Consider the following 22,224-nt stretch of genomic DNA (forward strand, 5'->3'; position numbering starts at 1 on the left):
AGGGCATTCCAGCCGTCTTGGACAGAGGAGTTTGGCTTTGTGTCTCAGAAGAACGGTGCCATGTGCACTTTGTTTTGAGAATGTTGTGTGCCAAACATCAAGTGTCAAGCGACATTTTGAGACAAAGCACCAGACGGCTTTCACAGACCAAGCAGATAAAGTCGATTAAACGTGCTGTGTCCAGGTATGGGAATCAAGCCAGCACCCTCAAAGACCTCACCACTGCTAAAAATGATACCGCTGAAGCTAGTTATCGCATTGCTCATTGCATTGCTAAGCATGGAAAGCTGTTCACCAATGGAGAATATATTAAGGAGGTTTTTCCCAGTTGCTCAGATATGTTTTTTGAAAACTTGCCAAACAAAGAAACAATCAAGTCAAGAATCAAGGACATTCCCATGTCAGTAAGAAGTGTTCAGCGACATGTTGATGAAATGGCAGAAAATGTCAGAGATCAACAAACAGCAGGGTTAAAAGATGCGTGTGTGTGCAGGTGTGATGGAAATGCTTTGGTATTTTGTGTCATACCAGCGGTGTAGTCTACGTGATACGCAGGTATACGCCGTATACTCACTAGAAAAGGTCCCGAATTTCCGTATAACCACTTAAAGATACGTATCAGTATGTTTTTTTTGACATAACGTTCACTTTCCCGTTCAAAGGCCTTTATTATAGATATCTATGACGTAAACGACTAAGGAAATGGTGAAGTTGTATGGTGGGAAAAAAGGTGTATGGCTTAGAACAGGGGTGTCAAACTGGTGCCATGCAGGGCTGAGAGGCTGCAGGTTTTCATTCCAACCTGGTGGAGTGACACTCCTGGCTCCTGGCTTAGAAGAAGAGGGGCACGAGTCACCAACCTCAAATGGTCCAACGCTAGTCAGTGGAGAAAAAACAATGAAAAGAAAGCAAAACCAAATGACACTATTTCAGTGTTTCAATGAGCCTGCTGCTTGTCCTGTGAATACTGCCGCTTCGGGGGACACTAGTACAGCTGGAGCTAACGTTAACGTTTCAGAAAGGGAGCTAGGTCTGTGTCTGTGTGTGTGTGTGCGCATGTGTGTGAGTGTGTGTGTGTGTGTGTGTGTGTGTGTGTGTGTGTGCGTGCATATGCCCACTAGAATAAACTAGACTACACCACTGTGTCATACCATAATTTAACTTTGCTTTAGCCTACTGTTGATTATGGCACACTCATTGACAAGAAAATTTCAAACTGGCACTCCATGTCAAAAAGGTTGCCGACCCCTGCTTTAAACAAAACTCTCCCTGGAATCAACGACACCGGCAATTAAAACACCAAGGATTATAATAATAGAGATAATAATAACAATGATGATAAATATTGCTACATGCAATTTAAGGGGTACAAGCACAAATAAAATATGCCCCCACCTGGCTGATGTGTTCAAAAAGTGGTACATGTCCTCTGGTGTCAGTGGGACAGGTTATTATAACAGTACACAGTTAGGGCATTCTACGTAGTTATGGATGACAGCCATGTTTGTTGGAACATGGCCCAATGATGTGTCGTGAAGTTTCATCAAAATCGGACGACCGGCCGTTGACTGTGATTATTGAAAATGGGGCCAGAATAACACAAATAGCAAAATATCAAGATGGATGATTCTGTCGGTCTAAGGGGTTAAACTGTCCATCCTCATGAGGATGAATCCTCACTCTGAAAAATGTTGTCAGTGTCAGTACATCAAATAATCTGAGAAATATATGCAATTTTATATTTCAAGTTTGCAAATATAACCCCTGATGGAATTTTTGCGTGGAATTTTTTGGTGGATGGATTACAAATATTTGTCGCTGATTAAATTTTAGATTTTATATGGAATTCAATTAAAATAATTGAAATTAATTTAAGTTCCCAACCAATGTACTACCAATCAGTTCTACAACAAACAGTATATCAATCAAATAATAGTAATCAAACCAACTGCGCCATATCCATCCTTACAGAGGGAGACAACAATGACCGGTCGATATCCAGTTTTTGATCACAGGCAAAAATTAGCTAGGCACAGCCATACTCATACTGTAGGGGTGGCAGCAATGGATGTTTAAAAAATACAAAGCAGTGAATTGAATCAACCATCTATTATTAGCTACCTCTTCCAATCAGACAAAAAATTCATGTATGATATGACTAGCTTGTTAGCATGCTGGTGCCCAATTTTTGTCATTTTAAAGGAAAATCTATGTTGATGTCCTGTTGTTTGTTTTATTGTGCATGGACATTTCTCACTCAAAAACCCTCAAAGTGACTGATGCTGACGCCAAAGGGTGACTTTGGTTCCAATGGGTTCCTTTGTCATCAGTATCATAATCAAAAGGGCATGGCCAAGCTCTGATATCTGACACGCTAGGAATGAGAATGGGCTGTAAATTACCAAAATATTGTAACTGTAATAAAAGATACTGAGCAAGTGATGACAGTATGCAAGTGACCTTATTCTTTTATGAGTCAAACAAAAGTTATCTCGCAAGATCAGCTAATGGTTCAAGGTTGAATATTAGCTAAATATCTTGGCAAACTGATTTAGATTTTCCCCTTTGTTAAATTATGCTTAACACAAAATCTGGCTGATTGAAAAAGGCGACTGTGGGGATAGTAACCAGTGCTCGTGTCTAGTGGTTGATGAAAAACCTTACCACAGTGACAAGGCTCATTTTCTTGCTGAAACAGCAATGATGATGATGAGGAGGGTGAGGATGAGGGCTCCAGCCACCAGGAGGTAGCACTTCCTCTTCCTTAGCTGCCTCTGTTGGGGAGAAAAGGGTACATATATGAAATACAGCCATAAGTGGCATCTGGTGGGGTCCAAGCACAATATTCTTATTTGTGCAAAGAGCACTAGGAGGTTAGATTTTTGGGCTCAAGCCTTGATGTCACAAGGAAATGGATGGATGCTTGAGTTGGCATGTTAAAACCCACTAACAAGAAAATCTCAATCTCATTTGAATGTGAAATATCAAACAGTGTTTGTGGCGATTCTATTTGTCACTCCTTCAGCGATTGGTCATTGGAGCAGCTGATGGTACAACAGAAATGAATGAAAGGTTTCTGACATCAATGTGAAACTATTTGATTTGTAAAGCAAAAAGTATTAAAGTCTGCATAATGAGACTTAATAAACCTGCAGCTGATGGATGCACAGTTGGGGTGGGAAGACAGGACATAACCAAGAGTCATACTGAATAATATATGCAAATGAGACTAAACTCATTAAATGTAGCATTTGGTTTTCTGTGAATGGCCCTTGGCTTTAAAGGCACTGTTGTACTGTTGTGTTATTACACAATCTGCCATCAGTTTGAATGCTGATCAAGCTAATCTTCTCAAGAGTACTTTTGTTCAGCTACTATGTTGGCCCAAGATGAGATGCCACAGCACCACCTGGTGGGGGCACTGAGTAAAATGCCCATGTGATACACATATTGAAAAGTTTGAAATCTACCAAAGTTATCCAGAAAAACAGATCAGAAAAAAAATTACAAAGCTGTCTGGTTATCATAGAAATTTTGTGAATTATTGTCATCAAGTTTGATTTAGCATTTGCTAAATTATTAAAGAGTAACTAAATGCCAAGAACAAATCTGTGTGAAGCCTGACCTCTAATGGTGAAACGTAGGGTGCTCAGTCTTTGGTGGCAGGTGATGTCACCACCTGTTACACACCTGCTACCAAACACCGGGCACCCTATGTTTTACCATGAGTCAGCGTGACTGCTTGTATATGCATATTTCTCTTTGTGTTGGCACTTCATTTTTTTGACATCTGAACTGGGCTCCCGTATGAATGCTCACTCTGGACTGTTACACAAAAGATTGCAACATCAAATTCTGTGTATTGGTAAATCACAATTGTCTAATACTGCTTATTTCTTAGTCACTGGTTTGATGCTTTGATGCTCTTGCTTTTAACATGTAGAACTTGTGTCTAGAAAAGCACATTACAAATCATTATTATTATTAGTTGTATTAGTGTGTTTTTAATAAATTAATTAATTAATTAAAAACAAGTACCCCAAAGGCTGGACTCATTGCTGGAAGATTAAAAGATTATATTAAGACATTTTACGTAAACCAACTGAATTTTGAATGACTTATGTATTAAAATGTCGGATTAACCATGCTGCCTTTCAGAACTAGAGGCGGCGTCTGAATGGTTTTCATATAAGCCACTATAGAAATCAAAGTTACAATACTGATCACTGAAAAATCTTGAATATCAGGACCGATAATTGGTCAGTCTGTAGTCTGTACACCTCATACATTTCTCAATTCTCTGTGCTGATCGTCCAGAAATGTGGAAAATAACAATAAATAAATAAATAAATAAATAAAATTTGAAATAAAAAAAAAAAATACATAAAAATTGTACACAGAAAAGAAATTACAAGAAAAGGATGTTTATAATTCTGACAGTTACTAAAGGCTGGTTCAGTGACGCTGGATTGATGTCACTGATGATCTTGTGTTTAAAGGCCTTTTCCCAAGCTAAACTGCTAAACTTTGCCAAGTTGTTCTGAAAGTAGTACAATTATTTTACAGACATATGCTATGTTTTTGAAAAACTGATCTGAAGGAGAAAGCTATTTTTCATTTTCTGTTGTTTTTGCACCTTAGTTTTAATTAACCTTTTATTGTAATATCCTAAACAAATTGTATTTGTGCCCCTATCTTCATAATTAAACTTCACAAATTTATAAATAAGAATGTCACTCGTTTAATTGCTTGCAGGTGTGCTCAATGTAGTAATCACTATCTATAACTTTTTAGACTGAATACTTCTTTTTAATCTGATCGACAAATTAATTAATAGATTGATTCTGAGAAGGAAATGATTTACATTGCCACAGGGATATTTTTTTTTTTTTTTTTTTTTTTTAATACAGCAGAGTTTATGATATATGTATCTTAATGAGATACTAGTCAGTCTGGGGGGAAAGAAACAAGAATCAAAAGTCAATATAAAACTCAGAAACTTAAACAAAAAAAAAAAAAGAAGAAAAAACACTACTTCAGAGTTAGTTGCATTATTTAGTTATTCATTTCAAGTGCTTATTTCTCTTGACTACATTTCAACATTTATATTTCCATTTCATTTATAATACTGCCTGTGGTATAATTTGGACTTCAAATGCTTCAAACAGTTTCTCCACATAGCACATGAGCTTTATTCCTCCATGTCAATTACTTGCCATGTAGGGAAAAAAAGATGAAAAAAAAGTAGTGTTGACTATGGTAAGCAAATAAATATGAAAGTAAATAGAGTGAAGAGCAGGGGTTAGGGGATATTTATATATTTTCTTGCTCCTTGTCTCCTCAGGCGGTGACGATGTGTCGGAGCACAGAATCTATGTTGTTTTGAAATGCTTTTTCTTCGTTTTTTTTTTTCCGCCCTGTTTTCTGCTACAAAGGCAGCGAGAGCTGCGGCGTTAGACCAGAGCCGAGGCTGGAGTCTTTAAATCCTGACGCGCTTCAAAGCACGGAGAGAGCAATTCATCTTCTTATCTGAGACTCAAAACAGGCTTTCTATGTGGAAAAGAGAGAGGGGGGGGGGGTGGGGAGGGAGGGAAGGGGAGGGGGGGGGGTAAAAAATGCTGTCGAGTAATTTTCCGTTTAAACGTTCCACTCCACAACAATTTGCATAAGCAGCCCTGCGTCTGTGATAAGAAGATTGGTAATTTTCAAAGGCTCTGTGGGGATTGAGAATTAAAAGCCTTTCTCCGCTATCTCCCCTCTTGCAGCTGGCCACCACAGATTCCCCGGCTTCTCTCACGCATTTCCTCCTAAACTACGCCTTATAAACTTTCTCTGCCATCCTCTCCTTCTCTCTGCTCGGTCTGACAGTGCCGAGTATCTCCCTCTCCTTTCTATATTCCCTCCCTCCCTCGCTCTCTTACTGTTTCCCTTTTCCTTTTTCTGTTTCTTTCTCTCTCTGATCCCAGTGCTGCCGTTATTATTTTTTTTTTTTATTGGGGAGGGGGGGACAGGAAAATAAATAAGGTAGAGAGGGAACAAAAAAGGGCTTAGTATAACAAAAGAAATGTTGCAGTATTTTTAAACTGGAATTTTCCAGATTGCAGGGCAGGCTGAGAGGTGGGACAGGGAGACTTGCAGAGAGGGAGGAGAAGAGAGGAGGGATGCGCTTATCACCAGTGACTTAATCTGCCAGAGAATGTGTCCTCACTGCCAGCACTTCAGGGCCTATGGGTGCTGCATCCCCTCGGGAGAGGATAGGATCTCCCTCACACTCTTTTATTCACTCATTATGTCTAATACGAGGACAGAAGTTCAGGTCCAAGCCAGGATCCAAGCAGTATGAGTTGTTAAAGGCCCAATACTCAGGCTGATATTTCTGGACTCAAGGCTGACAAGATGGCTAGATTTTTACAGAAAAACCTTGGCTCGCTCAGCTTTAAATCTCTCTCCATCTCTTTGTCTTGTATATGATCTCCCTCTCTGGATCCCTACCCAATCAGGTACTGTCATTGTTGGAGAAATCCCTCTGGCCGGTACAAAGGTCTGCAGTGTTAGTCAAGGACAAGAAGTGAGGTGTTTGAATGAAGAGAAGATGGAGAGGAGGAGAAAAGCTTGCTCTCCTTTCCATCTCAATATACCTGAGGATGTACAAAGAAAGAGATTTGAAAACACAAGGAGTCCGAAACATCTAATAACCATAAACCATTTAAAAAAAAAAAAAAAAAAAAAAAAACACCTTTTCCTCAGTGGAAAAATGCAGAATGACTGTACTATAACCCCTAAAGCTGATAGGACTGCCATACACACCAGTTATCCATCTTATCTCATCTCCATCCCTCTTACATGGAAGACAGACTCTCAGTGTTTTTCTGGAAGGAAAGCTATTTACCTTGTGTGACATGAGAAATGTCTTCATAATACAACAATAATGCAAAGCAATGATTATGGACATAATATTATTCTCCCTTTATCGCATCTGGTCGGGAAAATTGGAAGTCCATAAATAAATAATGTTTACAGCAGAACTGCCTTGCTTGTAATCGGCTTATATGCAATTTACATAAAATTCAGAGTCCCATGCAGTCACCCTGATTATGATATTTAAGAGGAGCAGCAAATAAACACAGACTTCACGGCCAATCCTGGCACCCTGGGAGGAGGTCCTGTGACAGCCTTTGTCAACACTGTAGCTAAAACCAAAGAGCAGCCTCACTAACTTTACAGCGCCTGGAGAACACTATCAAAACTAGGCTGGACCGATATGTTGGTTTACCGATAAATGAGGTGGTAGTGGTCTTTTATTAAACATCAGATAATAGCCGGTTGAATTGTTTACATCTGGTCACAGCTCCATAAAAAGTGTCGATTAAACCCTAAATGCATTTTTTCACATCTTAAAAATATTGTAATGTAAATTGAAAATACAGACTTCTACAGATTTCAGATTTCTCTAAATCGGTGAGCTGTCCCTTTAAAAAGCTGCAAAGAATACTATTTTTCATAGTCAGTCTCTCAGTGGAGAGCTTTAGTGTTCCATCACAGTGTAAATAATGTTTCCATCCTGACAAGAATAAAATGAGCGGAAGGGATGATTTCCTTCACTTTTTTTGACATCAAGATTTTGACACAAAATATTGGCTACCTCGGCAGTCTCAGTCTAAAAATAGGCTAGCGACATCAGCCTTTAAAAGCCCATATCCCTAATGAAAGCCATTTCATAACAAAATCATAGGATGTGTAGAAAGCCACACATGCAAGTATGTTGGCCTCTGACTGGCAGCAGCAGATGTCATGGCCTACAGTCAGTCATTCATGCACCTTCTAAGAAACTACAATGAAGACAGCTGCTTTTACTCTCTATGCACAAAAGTATCCCGTTTGTGACTACTGAGGGTTAACCTTGTGCCAGAAAGGTTAGCTAACCCTAGTGAGCAGAGTGTGACGTGTGTAGTCACAGCAGATTCAATAGGGGAAACCTCGCTTTATAGTGCCTTTCACATGCTATCTCTGTAGGTGTGTGTGGGAGTCAAATACACAGAAGCAGCAGAGGCAGTGTGGTGGAACTGGGGTTTGTACTGTTGGCTCCACTGACTTCACAGGGAGCCACTCTGCTGTGGCTCTGCGGCTTTCAACCAGGTTTCCCACTGCACACGCTGGCTTCAAAATGTGGTAGAGGCAGAGCCACGGTTTGAGTTATGAATTCATAAGTTGGTTTTGGGTGGGAGTGTGGGGGGGTAGTAGTTTCACATCAGGAGTAAATCCTGCACATATCACATAAATTCTGACATATACAGACAAGTACTTTACGGCAAGGAAATACACTTTCTGTGCACATCCACACTATAGATAAAATATCACAGATTCTCACTTTAAATCACCATTAAAGGCCTATAGCAGTTATTTTGAATGCTTGGCCCATTTAATACAGTTTACCCACATTTTACATCGCAACAAACCAGTTTACAAATCATATGGGGTACAAAAGATTTCACAACAAATAATGAAAAAAAAAAATTCAAATTTGCATTCTCATTTGAAAACCCACCTTACAATGCTATGCTTCTGTTGTTAACAAAGTCATCACGATTCATAAACCATGGAACTGATATAAAGCAAATGTTTCCAGGGGAATTTTTTTTCTGGCAGAAAGATAGTTTCACTCCGCCCAGTTTCAAGTCATCAAAACACAACAGTGCTGCTGCTTTTAGGAAAACTAATGTGGGCGACTTTATTACACTGATGCAATACTGGTGTGAAGAAAGTCTGAAGTCTCTGAAAGCTCATTTTCATATTGTAGTAGAGAATGAATGGAAACCAGTCTCTTGATAAAAGGGAGGAAAAATGATATCAGAATTCTAAAATATGATTGCTTGCTTTGCGAAAACATTAGCAGATATGTGAAAGTGTACACACTTTGTAATTATGCTAAACAAACAAAATCTCCGGTATGGTCCTTTAAATTAGATTTTTACTGAACATTGGCACAAACTGACCATGAGCCATCTCAGGGGGGGTTGATCTTTTTTTTTTTTTTTTTGTAAAATTACTGACTCTGACCCATCTTCCCTTTTTGTATTTATTTTTTTCAAGGGGGTGACAAGGTTGTGGGACTGAAGCGGCTGGGACAAATTCTACTGATGTTGCAATTCCTAGTGCTTGCTGATCGTGATAGATTAAAGTCACATATTACTTAAAGTGTTGGGTTGTATAGTCACGTGGGCGTTATATGAGGTGGTCAAATGTCCTAATTAGCTGCTCCATGCTTCCCACAATACTGTATTTCCATTCACTTCCATAGTAAACCAGCTCCCAAAATAACCCTTTTAGCACACAAACAAAAACGACAAAGTGAATTATACCAATATAAAAAAACAAGTTCAGGTGCCTATTTTTTTTTTTTTTTTGTTATTTTCCTGTTTGACTGGGAAAGCAGATCTGGCAGGTAGCATCTGTGGGAAACGTCCACATACCAGCCTTGCACCAGAAAGAAATGACCTGATATTACTTTCACAAATAATTGGAATTACATGTGGAAAAAAGTACCTGGACTTATTGTTTTTTATAGTCACATAATCTACTTTTTATGCATTCATTTATGCACTAAGTGTTTTTTTGGGAGCTGTATTTCTATGGAAGTAAATACAGTATTGTGCATTAGCAACCTAGGGAAACACATAGCAACTTTGCTGTGATACATTTTTGCTATAATACATATTAAATATCACCACCAACTTGCAATAAACTTTGCTCAAACATCAACACACATCCGAGCAGATGCATCATAGGAAACCCCTACTGGATTCAGTTTCTATGGAGAGACAATCTGCTATGTTTCATTTGGAGTTAATTTGATAATAAATAATATTAATACAAATGACTAATATTAAGAATAGTAGTTCATAAAGAATGTTTAGCAACCACTTCTAAAAATGAATTTTTATTGCTTTCAAGTGTTCATATCTGCCCCAAGATGAGCTGACGAGCTGAAAAGTTGACCTTTACATTCTTATAAAGACACACACACACACACACACACACACACACACACACACACACACACACACACACACACACACAGGACGATGAGAGATTGGATGTATTCCTTAGAGAGAGAAACACTGACAGTCCCAGTGCAATTAATGCACAACAACCTTGATCCTTTGTTGTCATAGTAGTGTAATAGGCACACACACACACACACACACACACACACACACACACACACACACACACACACACACACACACACACACACACACACAGTTGAACAAATGCAACAGATTTTATTTATTCAGTTTACTGCCATGATATAGGCTAGCTATCTTTATTTAGTATATTTAGATGCTTTTGCGGTATTATTCATCTAACACTAAAGCCAGTAAAGCAGATTGAAGTGAATTGCTAGAGAGAGCGTGGTTATTCAACAAAAACTCTCTTTCAGTTTACTTAAAAAAAAAAAAAAAAAAGGTTGAGCAATTTGGCTTTGGTTCATTTGAAGTCAGGTTTTAGTTTTCTTTCAACTTTAAAATGCCTTGCTCATTGGGATAGAACCAGAGAAGTGTCACTGACATCAACCTGGATAAAACTTTAACATTATTATTTCCACTCCATATCCCTCAAAGCAGCATAAAGAGACCGGAGGGACACTGGAGCTACAAAATGAGCGACTGAGGAGGAAACCAGTTTGCCTACTATCTGTCAGAGTTAGTGAGGCCAGTCCAAGCACAGATATCAGGCAGAACTTTAAAACACTGTGATTAGGTTATTCTTTTTCATTATCTTATTTGCCAAAAGGCCAGTGATTTGTATGTGTCTGGATCCATGTGGATGGATCCAATGGATCCATTCATCATGCTCAGTGCTGTCATATAGGGGGGAAAGGTGATGACAATTCTAGGGGCCCATGGCCCACTAGGGCAGACACACAGTTAAAAAAAGTGGCAATGAATGGGGGCCCACACCAATATTCTTTCAGGGGGCCCAGAATTCCTAGCAACTGCCCTGATCATGCTACCCATTCATCTACAAAATGATCACTCTTCTTGTCTTTTTTCCTTCTCCCAGTCACTCTTTGTTCATACCACAAATGCTGAAGCCACCACTCTATATTATCTTCAATTTAGCCAGAGGGAAACTGTGTTACATTGATTTTTTTTTTTTTTTTTTTTTGCAAGTTCACAGGGATGTAGTCAACTCACAAGATCAATTTTCTGCATTTAAGATGGATGGACTTTTATGTCTCAAGTATGACGTCTGGAACCCCCCCTCCACCCCTCCTCACCCCCACCCCAATCAAACAAATGACTTCTAAATTATTCATACATTTCTCTAAGTTTAAAATGGTTACAGCTGGCACTCTTGTTTGCTGAAGTGTTTGAACAACTATGTTTTATTAGTAATTACAGACCATCTTGCAGAGCAATCAACAATCAGAGTTCATCTTGGTCCACTGAACACGGATGAGGTGATAAAACATCAGCGCAACTCGAGAGGCTCGGAGTGAGGAGAGTAATCTGCCTCCGGATAATGGATTATAGATTCAATTTATTTTCAGTGTGTAAAGTGAGGAGACATGGTGGGCCACTGGATGAAAATGACATCCGCTCTTAATTGACCATTGCTGAAGATGTGCAGCGGTGCATGTAGACCAGCATCAAAGAGGTGTCCACATCTAAATCAATGCATGGACCTACTTCAAACTGCTGGGCTTCTTTTTCCCCTTCATCCCTGGCTCTTCAGTTTCATCTTTACTATAGCATGGTCATCACCGCATCATGAACTTCAGTATTACATTCGTGTCATATTGGGTTTACCATAAATACAAGCTGCTGAAAATACGAGCATGTCAGCACCCTAGCGGTAATTAGAGGTGGGATATATGGACATTTTTGCAGACTCTGATATCTCCCACTTGGCGAGCTCAAAGTAATAAAAATTAAAATGATCAGTAACATTCAAATTAAGACGACATTCACAAAAAAGCAATAACTCCTGCAGTTTATTTATGCTTTATTCTATTCTAGGATGAGAGACTAAAATACATAATTTTTCATTAAAATTATTTTTACTGGCATCACTGGGTACAGAAACCATCATGACAGCTGTAAGAATCTAAAAACGTCCCTATGAAAAAAAGAGGCCTATTGGTTGATTTCTCCTGCGTCGGTTTTACTGGAGGTTAAAAAGCTACTTTTGCATGGAAGAGAGCAGTGATCCAATCAGAATGCAACCTCGCTTCTTAGTTAGTTCTCCTGCCATTTTTGATTGACCCTTCTTCTGTATCTGATATCCAGCACTACACTAAACAGACAGTATTAACAGCTACGGTTAGCTTGTTAGAATGGCATGCAATTTTTGTGCAATTGTTGAATATATACGCACCATTTTACAGAGGATTATTTTATCCAGTGTTATATCAGAAGAGGCAAGGCTAGCAAAAAGCTTTAGCTAGCGATGGCATCGGTCATGGACTTTCTCATTACAACTCTACTACTACAAGCCTCCAGTGAGTTTTCAAGCTATGTTAGCTAAAAAAAAAAAAAAAAAAAAAATTAGACATTAGACAGTATCCTACAAGGGGACCTATGAACTATGCAGACCCTAATACTCAAGATTAAATAAGAAAATATCCACTTTTAACGGGTTTACCATTCCTTTAAACTAACATTTTAACAGCAGCAACTGACCTTGTGATCCTCATTTTACATGTGCATGTTCCAGTAAGTTAAACATGTAAATAAACACTGTAGCAAAGGGATACAATATTGTTTTTGTAATATGGCACGGACGCTGGAAAAGCTAACTTTTGGTAAGCCAGGGAAACCAGGAAGGTTGGGATTTGACTGCACAATGGTAGTAAAAGTTCTACTGTATCTTTTGATTGGAGAACTTCCCCCTTTGATTAGTTTTCATGGGCTACAGTAATACAGTGATACAAGGACTAAATATTTCATGGTGGTAAGACAACACATGTCTGGTGTCTTATAATAAATCTCATTGTTCTATCATCAGTGACACCCTGGCTCATGGGAGTTTGTGCAGTAGGAACATTTAATCTCTAAATTGTCCATTTTCTTCATGCAAAAATTAAATGTTCCTTTACTGGAAGTGGCTAAAACCAGATTCAGAAAGTGTTAAATTTCTGTAGCTTTAGCCAACAATATATATAAAAACCACTTGGTTAGGGTTAGAGAAAGGTTCATTTGAGGTATAACACCACTTGGTTAAGGTCACACAGATGTTAGGTTTAGGCATCTAAATGGAAACTGGACATGGTCTCAGTCTATGCAAATGAACACTTGTCTCGACTCACTTGAACCCAGGTCGCCTGCCCTGCCTGCCTTTACTACCCCACAGTATGTGAAACAGGCACAAAATATACTTCTGATGTGTGTCCATCGACATGAATCTGTAGATAAAATTTTCATGACTATATCCTGAACTGCTGTGAGACTGGGCTGTCCCATTTTTTGGGACAGTCCCCTGGTTTGATGGTTTGTCCCCTTGGTAGATGTCAGTAGACATGGGAAATGGACACTGGGATGTACAGTTTTTCAGTTACTTCAAAACTCAACACTGCAAAACTGGAAGACAAATCCTCAATAAAAAACCTAAGAGAAAAGGCAGTGAGCAAATAAAGAAAAAAAACTGTTATTTATTTTAGTTGCAAACAACTAAAATAAATAAATAAATAAATAAAAATATAATAAAAGCAAAATAAATTATGGAAAAGTACCTGAAAATCAGCAACAGAAAAAAAAAAAAGTTTCAGATCAACTATATTTATAATTATTAAAATTGTTTAAACATCTTATGTATAAATGCTTGTGAAAGGTGCCTGAAGGCAGCCTCACAAGCATTTAAGAGAGTGTATGATTTCTGTCAGATTCTGGAATATGTCCAATGTGGTTAGTATTATCAGCAAATCAAAAATGTCCCCCAATTTGCTAGAAGCCCCTGTAAATTTTCTATCATTACTGTATTCTCCCTTGAAGAGATAATGGCAGCTGATCAATCAGGGAACCACAGAGCTGAGATCACATGGAGCATTAAAAAACCAATCATTAATTATGTCTATATGGGACTGTATAGGATCTGTTCTTGTCCCTCAGGACGTTCCATCACTGAGTCTATCTGACTCTGCCTATCTCTCTGCCACTCTGTTTCTCCTCCCTCTCTCTCTCTCTCTCTCCCTCTCTTCATTTTTCTTCCATTCAGCTGCTGTGCTTCTTTTCTCCGAGTAGGACGGCTGTCTGGATTGGCGGAGAGCTAAATTGCTCAGTGTGAGCTTGGTCACGGCTCAGCTCTCCTTGAGATAATGAAATGACAATTAATGGGAAAGCTGTTGCCATTCGCTCATTTGTTCACTCACTTGCTCACTTGTAGAGCAGCAGCATGGGGGGTGGGGGGGGGGCAGACAGAAATGGCTGCAGTCACGTCAGACTTTGGAAAGTGCCCAGCAAACATTTTGACGCTGAATAGATGTTGATGCAACAGTGAAAACCTACGTCGATAGATCCAAAACGAAAGGTGGGACGACGTCTGTACCTGCTGCCTGCATCACTTGGTGAAACCAGGACCTGAGTCTCTTTCTGACGACAGATCAAATCATCGTAACACCAAGTGCTGATTTAGCCTGCCATTGAACTTGACTGCCTCCTGTCCATCAAATGGTTGCTCGCGTGTGTATCATTTCTCAGCCAACGGATATCCATCAGTAAAAAAAACCTCAGGATAAAGATCTCGTGCATAGCTGTCTCAGAAACACAGTTGCAGGTAGTGAGCACCAATGTGACTCTCAAGCTATCCCATGTTATAGGAAGGTGTATTCTTTATTAACCCAGTGACACTTAAGTCAATACATTATTTACCGCAGCCAGGGGGCTACACAGCACAGAGCCACACTGAGCTCTGGCCTACTGAGATAATCCCTGACAGAAAGGCAGAAAAGACATATATTTACTTGCAGAGAAAGAGTGAAAGAAGACCCTTGGGCAGCTTATAAAATGTCTCTCTGGTATGTGCTATGAAGTGGAAATTCGTGCCACCCAAAAAAAAAAAATCATACAGGAAAGAACAACTTGTACTTAATTTCTGTTTGCAGTCTGGTGCCCATTAATACATTTCCCTCTCTAAGTCAATAAACTTGTTGGATAAAATGGCAAATTTATAAACATTATCTCAGTAGAAGAAACACTTGCTCAGAAATGGGTATTATTATATGTGGCTTTGTTTTTTAGAAGACTCTAGGCAAGCATTTCATGTTTTCTTTTGCTCGAAACAATTAATTTAGCTGTAGGCAAAAGCTAGTAAAGTATGACATGAAATTACATCATCTCTGTTATTATCCAAGTGGGATTTGTGATAAGGCAGTGTAATCTAGTTAGTCTCTGTTTGCCTGACTGATCAAGCAGAGCTTGTTGTGAGTGCATTACAATGTGAAAGCTAAATAAAGCACACAAAATTAAAACAGAACATAGTGAATGCCAAATGTGGAACACACTGGCTCCATGTGCATGTAGACTCATGTTGTTTACTCTACCTGGTGATGGCTGGCCTTCGCAAGCTCCTGATTGGCTAATTCCACATTGGATGATGCAGTTTGGATATAATCTTCAATACTGTCTGGTGAGACAAAATGCAGAAAAACAATGATTCAGTTTCATTAAAATATACAATGCACTATAAGAGGAAATAAATCAAGGTGTGCCAACCCCCTTAATGGAAAATTAATGGAAACAACACTTTCAATTCCCACTGTATTCTGAAGTTGAAATCCAGAGCCACCTCCATGCAGTGCAATAAAATATTATATGTGAATTATACTGCTGAGAAATGCATCATGGGGTGTTTTTGCTGGTCTCTGTGTATGCTGAGCACTGATTTATAATCACAGCTGGATTGCTGATGACGTAATACAAAGTAAAACCACTGTGACGCCATATTGGTACGCCCACATTGCTACACTATAGCAAAGAGGCGATATAGTCACTAATTCTATAAGCTCTCGGTCTATCAGCCTCAGCTGAAGTGTTTCCTTAAATGATTCCCTAATGCCTGATAAACATAATCTGTTAGCTATGCGCATGAAGGAAATATAAAAATACAGGTTGGATTTTTAGCAGGGTTGTCAAAGTTAATGCATGGGATCTTAACGTAAAATGTTCAACTTTTAGCCACTTTTGACACCATGTGACATTGCACATTACACAGTACATGCTGCCAGCACCAGAATACTGCATGTGGTACTAAATATCAACCAGAACGAGCATGTTACCAACAAGCCTCTGTATGGGGGGCTACCAAGGCTGAGTGAGAGAGTGACATCCAGGAGAATGAAACTTGCTGGCCACTGCCACAGACGCCACCAAGCAAGGGCGCGGGAAGGGTGGTGCTGAGGGTGCTGCAGCACCCCCTGCTGAGGAGGGGTGGAATAAATGTCAAATTAATTTTACCACATTTCAAAGTCATTTTCTTTTGAAAATGACTTGATTGTGGCAGTCACTTAAGGTGTGGACAGGGGGAGAAAGTAAAACGTGTATTAATCTACTGCACCTAATGCAAGGAAAACGAAAAACATGTAAAACGCGTGCAGAGGGGCAATCACACCGAGACACATCAGGCGGCACCATCAGTCGGTATCAGGCGAGCCGGCCGCGGCACCGGCCAGCATGAGGCAGCTCACCTGTCAGATCCGGCAGACCTGACCGGGTGGGCGCGGTGCCGGATGATGCCGCGGCGGGCTCGCCTGATGCCGACTGATGGTGCCGCGGCATGTGCGGGTCAATACGGTAGTCTAGAAAACTAGTGATTTTTTTTTCTCGTGCGCCCCCAAGTAGATTGCGCCCTGGGCAGTTGCACTGCCCATAGCAGAAACCGTCCCTGCTGCTGAGCCTGCCAGCACAGCGGGATACTGCTGCAACTCTCTCTCACTTGTTTGTGCTGCGCTCGCACAGCTGGTTGTCTGTCACTGAAAGTTTAGCCTCCAAATCAGTGGTGTAGTCTACGTGATACGCAGGTATACGGCGTATACCCACTAGAAAAGGTCCCGCATTTCCGTATAACCACTTAAAAATGCGCAAAGATACGTATGAGTATGTTTTTTTGACATAACGTTCACTTTCTCCTTCATAAAGTCGCCTTCTCTGTGTTACGAAGCGCCTCTTTTTGACCATATTTCGGGGGACACTACAGCTGGAGCTAACGTTAACGTTTCAGAAAGGGAGCCTGTGTGTGTGTGCGCGCGCAGGTGCACCCCCCTCCCCACCCACCCCATACGCAGCACCCCCTGGCAAAAAGTAGTTCCCGCGCGCATGCCACCAAGAACTCCCAGCTAGCAAGCTGGTGCTCTGGAAGCCAACACATGGGCACCTATTAAGAGGATGTCCCACACCAACATACGTGGACGTACTAAGGAGGGATGCAGGAGTGGAGAGTTATGTGGAACTAGCCGGATGTATGGAAGACCGAGATGATTAGAGACTCTGTTGGCAAGCTCGTCTGAGGACAACCTAATGATGATGATGATCAGGCTAATGAATACCAACATCAGACAACATGAATGACCAGGCGACCTGTAGCCCGCTCGATGGCAAGTTTTCCTTCAAGAGGCTTGCAGATGGATCTCTGAACAGACAGTCATATGGACATACTGCAATGTTGAAAAGTTGTTCAGCAAGTGTAAAATATCATCTAAATGACAAACATGTTTTTGCTGGTGCTTCCAGTGATGCTGGTAAGCAGTGGTGCTTGTCCAACCACACTTGTGGAATGTAAAAGGGGCAAATCTGTTTCCAAAATAAACTATATAACAGTGAACAGGTAAGTAAGAAAGCAATTTAGTGTCTTTTCAATATATGATTAATTATGATTAATCCATGACTACCTTGTGATTAATGTAGTTGAAAAAAAAATGAATAAAAACACTTGACAGGCCTAATTTTTAGTTTACATTTATTATTAATGAACAGGTAACACCTGTCATCCCACTCTGTAAGCTAATTGGCTAAACTAATGCTAACTTACACTAGATGGCAAGATTGTTAACAAAAGTTTCAATCTGCAACTTTTATCAGATAATAATATATCTGATAATATAATATATATTAATAGACATTGACCAGAGTTTTTGACAACCACTCTAAAATGTTTTAATCCAGCTGATCAGTAAGATGGGAAGCTATCTTTATTTCTTTACATGATTAACACATAATGCATAATACCACATAGCTGATATATAAAGCCTACAATAATGTCATTTTTTTCTGCCAAGCAAAAACTCATGTCCCTCTGGATTTTCACTATCCATTTGTTTTCTCAGTTGCTGATCATTCGGGAAGTGGTGAAGCAATAACATTTTCTCAGATTCCCTATGTTTATTAAAGATGCAGCTTAGAACACAGCAGTCCAACTTAATGACAGCGCTGGAGCTTCCCACCCTGAGCGTGACACCAGTAGAAAATGGCTGCCGTGTGTACACTATTTGTTGAGTAACTCTGAGCTTGAACGGAACATTTGGTTTCGATGCCTGTGCACACGCAGCTTTGACACATTACCTGATATCATTAACCACTAGTCCTGTGTGTTTCCAGGCTCTGCTCTCATAGTTAACACCACTAAAACAGCAGGGTTTCCTTTGAAAGCTGTCAATACACTGTGGTTAATGGGGTATGACAGAGTGTGTTAAATGAACTGAATGCTCCAAAATATTTGGTACCAGCACATAATTACCTGCATATATTTACAACTGGCCAATAACAGTGAGAGTGCTATTGATTTGTTCTCCTGTGTGGAGAGTGAAAACACTATACAACCTGTTCAGAGTGGGGTGGAAAGAGCTCCAGCGTAGCTGTGGCCTCTTAATAATTACTGCACCACTTGAGCTTGAAGAGAATTAACCACTGAACTTAACAATAAGAACAGAGCTGCACTATATCTTTAGCTGGACGTTTGCTGAGTTACACAGGCTGACTAAATGCACACATTCTTGGTGGTGAGTGAAAAAACATCACAAGTAGAGAAATAATAATAAGATAACAAAAAATAAAATAAAATGTTTGTGGTGATTTCCATGCCAAAAAAGAAGAAGGGAAATGCAAATCCAAGTATTTTTATGTATTCCAGTGAAGGGCATACTACATAGAGGTTCAGGTATGATCCCCAAAACCGCATGAATACCACAAACTGCAGGATCATTTTTTTCCAACAAAAAACAGTGCATACAGCATGTTGACATAAGAGCAATATTAAAAGCAAAAAAGCAATATTTTTTTTTATGTTTTAGTCATATTTCGTACTAAAGAAAAAAAACTGATGAACTGAAAAAAAAGAACTAAACTGAAAAGATAAAAAAAAAAAAAAAAAAAAAAAAAAAATTACCATAGCACTGAGGCTGTTATTAATCTATATTTTTAAACTGTTTATAAATATCTGGACAAACCTAAACATGACTAAAGTCAAATATTGCCAAAGCTAAAATGAATGAAAATAAGCCTGAATAAAAACAGACAAACAAACAAACAAATAAAATAATGAATGAACACATGAATGAATGAAAAAGTCATTGATGAAAATTCCCAAATAATTCTAGTCATTGCTTGCTTAAAAAACAAATTAGTGTCACTCACAAGGCCTGAAATGTCCACGTTCATAACTTAAACATTAAAAATACAATCACTGACATGTTAATTCAAGCTCCTGCCTGTAGAATATTTACCTCATTACATCATTCTCAAATTGAATGAATTTATTAATTGTTAGTATTTTATAATGGCTGGAGGAAAATGACCCCATCCTAGCAAAAAATGGTTCACTCTGTGTACCGCTCTCTATGTGATGGCTCTCTGTGTTCTCACATGGTTTGTTCCACACAGAGGAGTGCTCACTGGAAACTGTTTAGAAAAGGGTGGGCACTTTTAAAAATTATTTGGCAGGTGACTGGATGAGCCACCTCTCCATCACTGTCTACTGGCTAACTTCAACCAATCACATCAGTGAATAGACTCAAACAATAGTCATGACATATAATCTGAAGATGTAATCATTTTATTAAATATTACTATTAGTTTTTTGGTTGGGAGTGTCAACCAGTGTAACTCAGACGGTTTAATGTGAATCAGGATTTGCATGAGACAAATGTTGATCAAGAAGTTTCAATAGTGTAAAAACCTCATATTTAGTATAAAAATAAAAAGGGCAGGAGGAGTCAGTTTTGGCTCCATAATAGTAGGAGTTAATGAAAGGGTATAAAAGAAGGTACAATACAAACTGGAAATCACTGTTAGTTGATCCACAGCCCAGCTCGGTTTACTGTACTCAGACTAAGATGATATAATAAACCTACTAACTTGCATCAGATTTTGATTTCATTTTAAATTATTTCATAGATATTATTGGGCAAAAAAATGTGGAAGAGGACCATCAACCATCTGGCCCAAGTGGTGGGTTTTTCAGCCACACTAGCTAGGTGTGTTGCATCGACTGTTGCTGTAGTTGAAACGACTACAGCTCAGTGTACTGACTACTGCAGCAGTGTAGGGATCTCTCTCTCTCTCTCTCTTTCACTCTCTCTCTTGGTCTTGTGCATAGGTTATCATTTTATGTACACATGAAGGCAGATGCTAGAAACAATGGCCTGCGTTTCCTGAGTACAACATGACTGACAATGTAAAAGAGGCTTTGGAAGAAATGTCCCTAATGTAGCAAGTCAAGCAGTGAACATTGTCATCCCCTACAAACAGTTCCAAGTTGTGATGAGGCACTACAGACAATCTTTCGTTATGGTACAGACGGACCAGGCCTGATAAAGAGTGGGCAATAATACATTTATATGCTTGTTAATCATTTGATAAGTGTTTCCCCAGAATCAGCCCAGCACATCAGAAACCATACATCAGTCTGCAAAGGAGCATCTATCCACATCTGAGCAGAATGACAAATACACAGAGAGATATATAGGGACAGACTGAAAAAACTAAGTCCACTAAAATGAAGCTTGTGGCAGCTGATGTTATTTTGCCTCCTGTTTTGTTTGAGGTGCTTGAGTAAACCACAACTAACAAACAAGTTGGTATATTTGGTCATATGGCGAATATCCAAATAAATCAATGGGGAATGATGACACTTGGCAGATTACACTAGGCACACATGACAATCTTTTCTGCTAACTTGATGATATATATATATATATATATATATATCTGAAAAGTGGGAACCCTCTCAGGACCCAGAGGGGTCTTGAAAACATGCAAACACAAGAAATCTTTTGTCGATCCAGCATCACCAATCTGACCTTTAAATATAGAATTTTTATCATTATAAATACACTTTCCTTGTTATTTATTTATTTATTGGAAAGGGGTGGGGGGTGGGTATTTTCTTGTGTACACAATGTATATACATATCTATACCTATATATATCTATATATCTATCTCTCTTTCTATATCTATATAGATATAGATATAGAGATATATAGATAGATATACAGATATATAGAAAGAGATATATTTTTTTATTTGCTAATGTACTAATCACCTTTTTCTCATGTTTTTGGGTCAAAATCAAGTGAATCTACTCAGGTTTCAAAGGGTTAATTTCACTCAGGTAAGGTACTTCACCACAAATTGTCATAATACAAGAAAGCATACGAGTGATTATTTTAACAATATGCTCTCCACTCTGAACCAATTTATCAGTGTTCAGCATCGGAGCAATTTAATACTGAACAAAAACCAAATCTTCTAAGGGTCCACAGAACACAATCACTTCAAATGGGGGTCCAAGGCTACATCAGTTTGGTGGTCCCAAACACAAAAAAGTTTGACAAAATATTTCACCTGCCGTATATCAAAGGAACCACTTTTAAGTGACAGTTATTCAACAGCACGTCAAATATATACATTATCCCCAATGAAACATACAGTGTTAAGACTAAAGCTAGATAATAATAATAATAATAATGATAATAATACACTAGAGCTGTTGCACATTCAGTGTCAACACAAACCGGTACTAGTCTCGTTTTAAAAGACCTCCAGTGTGAGTGTTAAATCTCTTACACAGTACTGGCTTGCAAACAACATTCAGTAATGAAAACCAAGATCATGTAAATAAGAAAAAATGACTACATAAATACATGCATGCATGAGCTCCGATTCCCCAACTAACCAAGTGGTTTTCAAGCTTTGTCATCTTCTGGACCCTTTAGCTCCACCTCCTTTTGAATA

General features: G+C 39.0%; 1 protein-coding gene across 4 annotated transcripts in view; it reads right to left on the bottom strand.

Annotated features, from left to right (window-relative positions):
* tsnare1 (T-SNARE Domain Containing 1) overlaps positions 1 to 22,224 on the bottom strand; it is a 195,676-nt gene that overhangs the window by 30,528 nt on the left and 142,924 nt on the right. For all 4 annotated transcript variants that reach the window (XM_030071912.1, XM_030071913.1, XM_030071911.1 and 1 more), the window contains 2 exons: positions 15,542 to 15,624; positions 2,665 to 2,774 (listed from right to left, as the gene is read on the bottom strand). In XM_030071912.1, coding sequence (XP_029927772.1) covers positions 2,679 to 2,774; positions 15,542 to 15,624 — 179 coding nt within the window. In that variant the 3' untranslated portion in view covers positions 2,665 to 2,678. The remainder of the gene's footprint in view (positions 1 to 2,664; positions 2,775 to 15,541; positions 15,625 to 22,224) is intronic.

This window comes from Myripristis murdjan, chromosome 16 (genome assembly GCF_902150065.1).
Source record: "Myripristis murdjan chromosome 16, fMyrMur1.1, whole genome shotgun sequence".
Classification (NCBI taxonomy): Eukaryota; Metazoa; Chordata; class Actinopteri; order Holocentriformes; family Holocentridae; genus Myripristis; species Myripristis murdjan.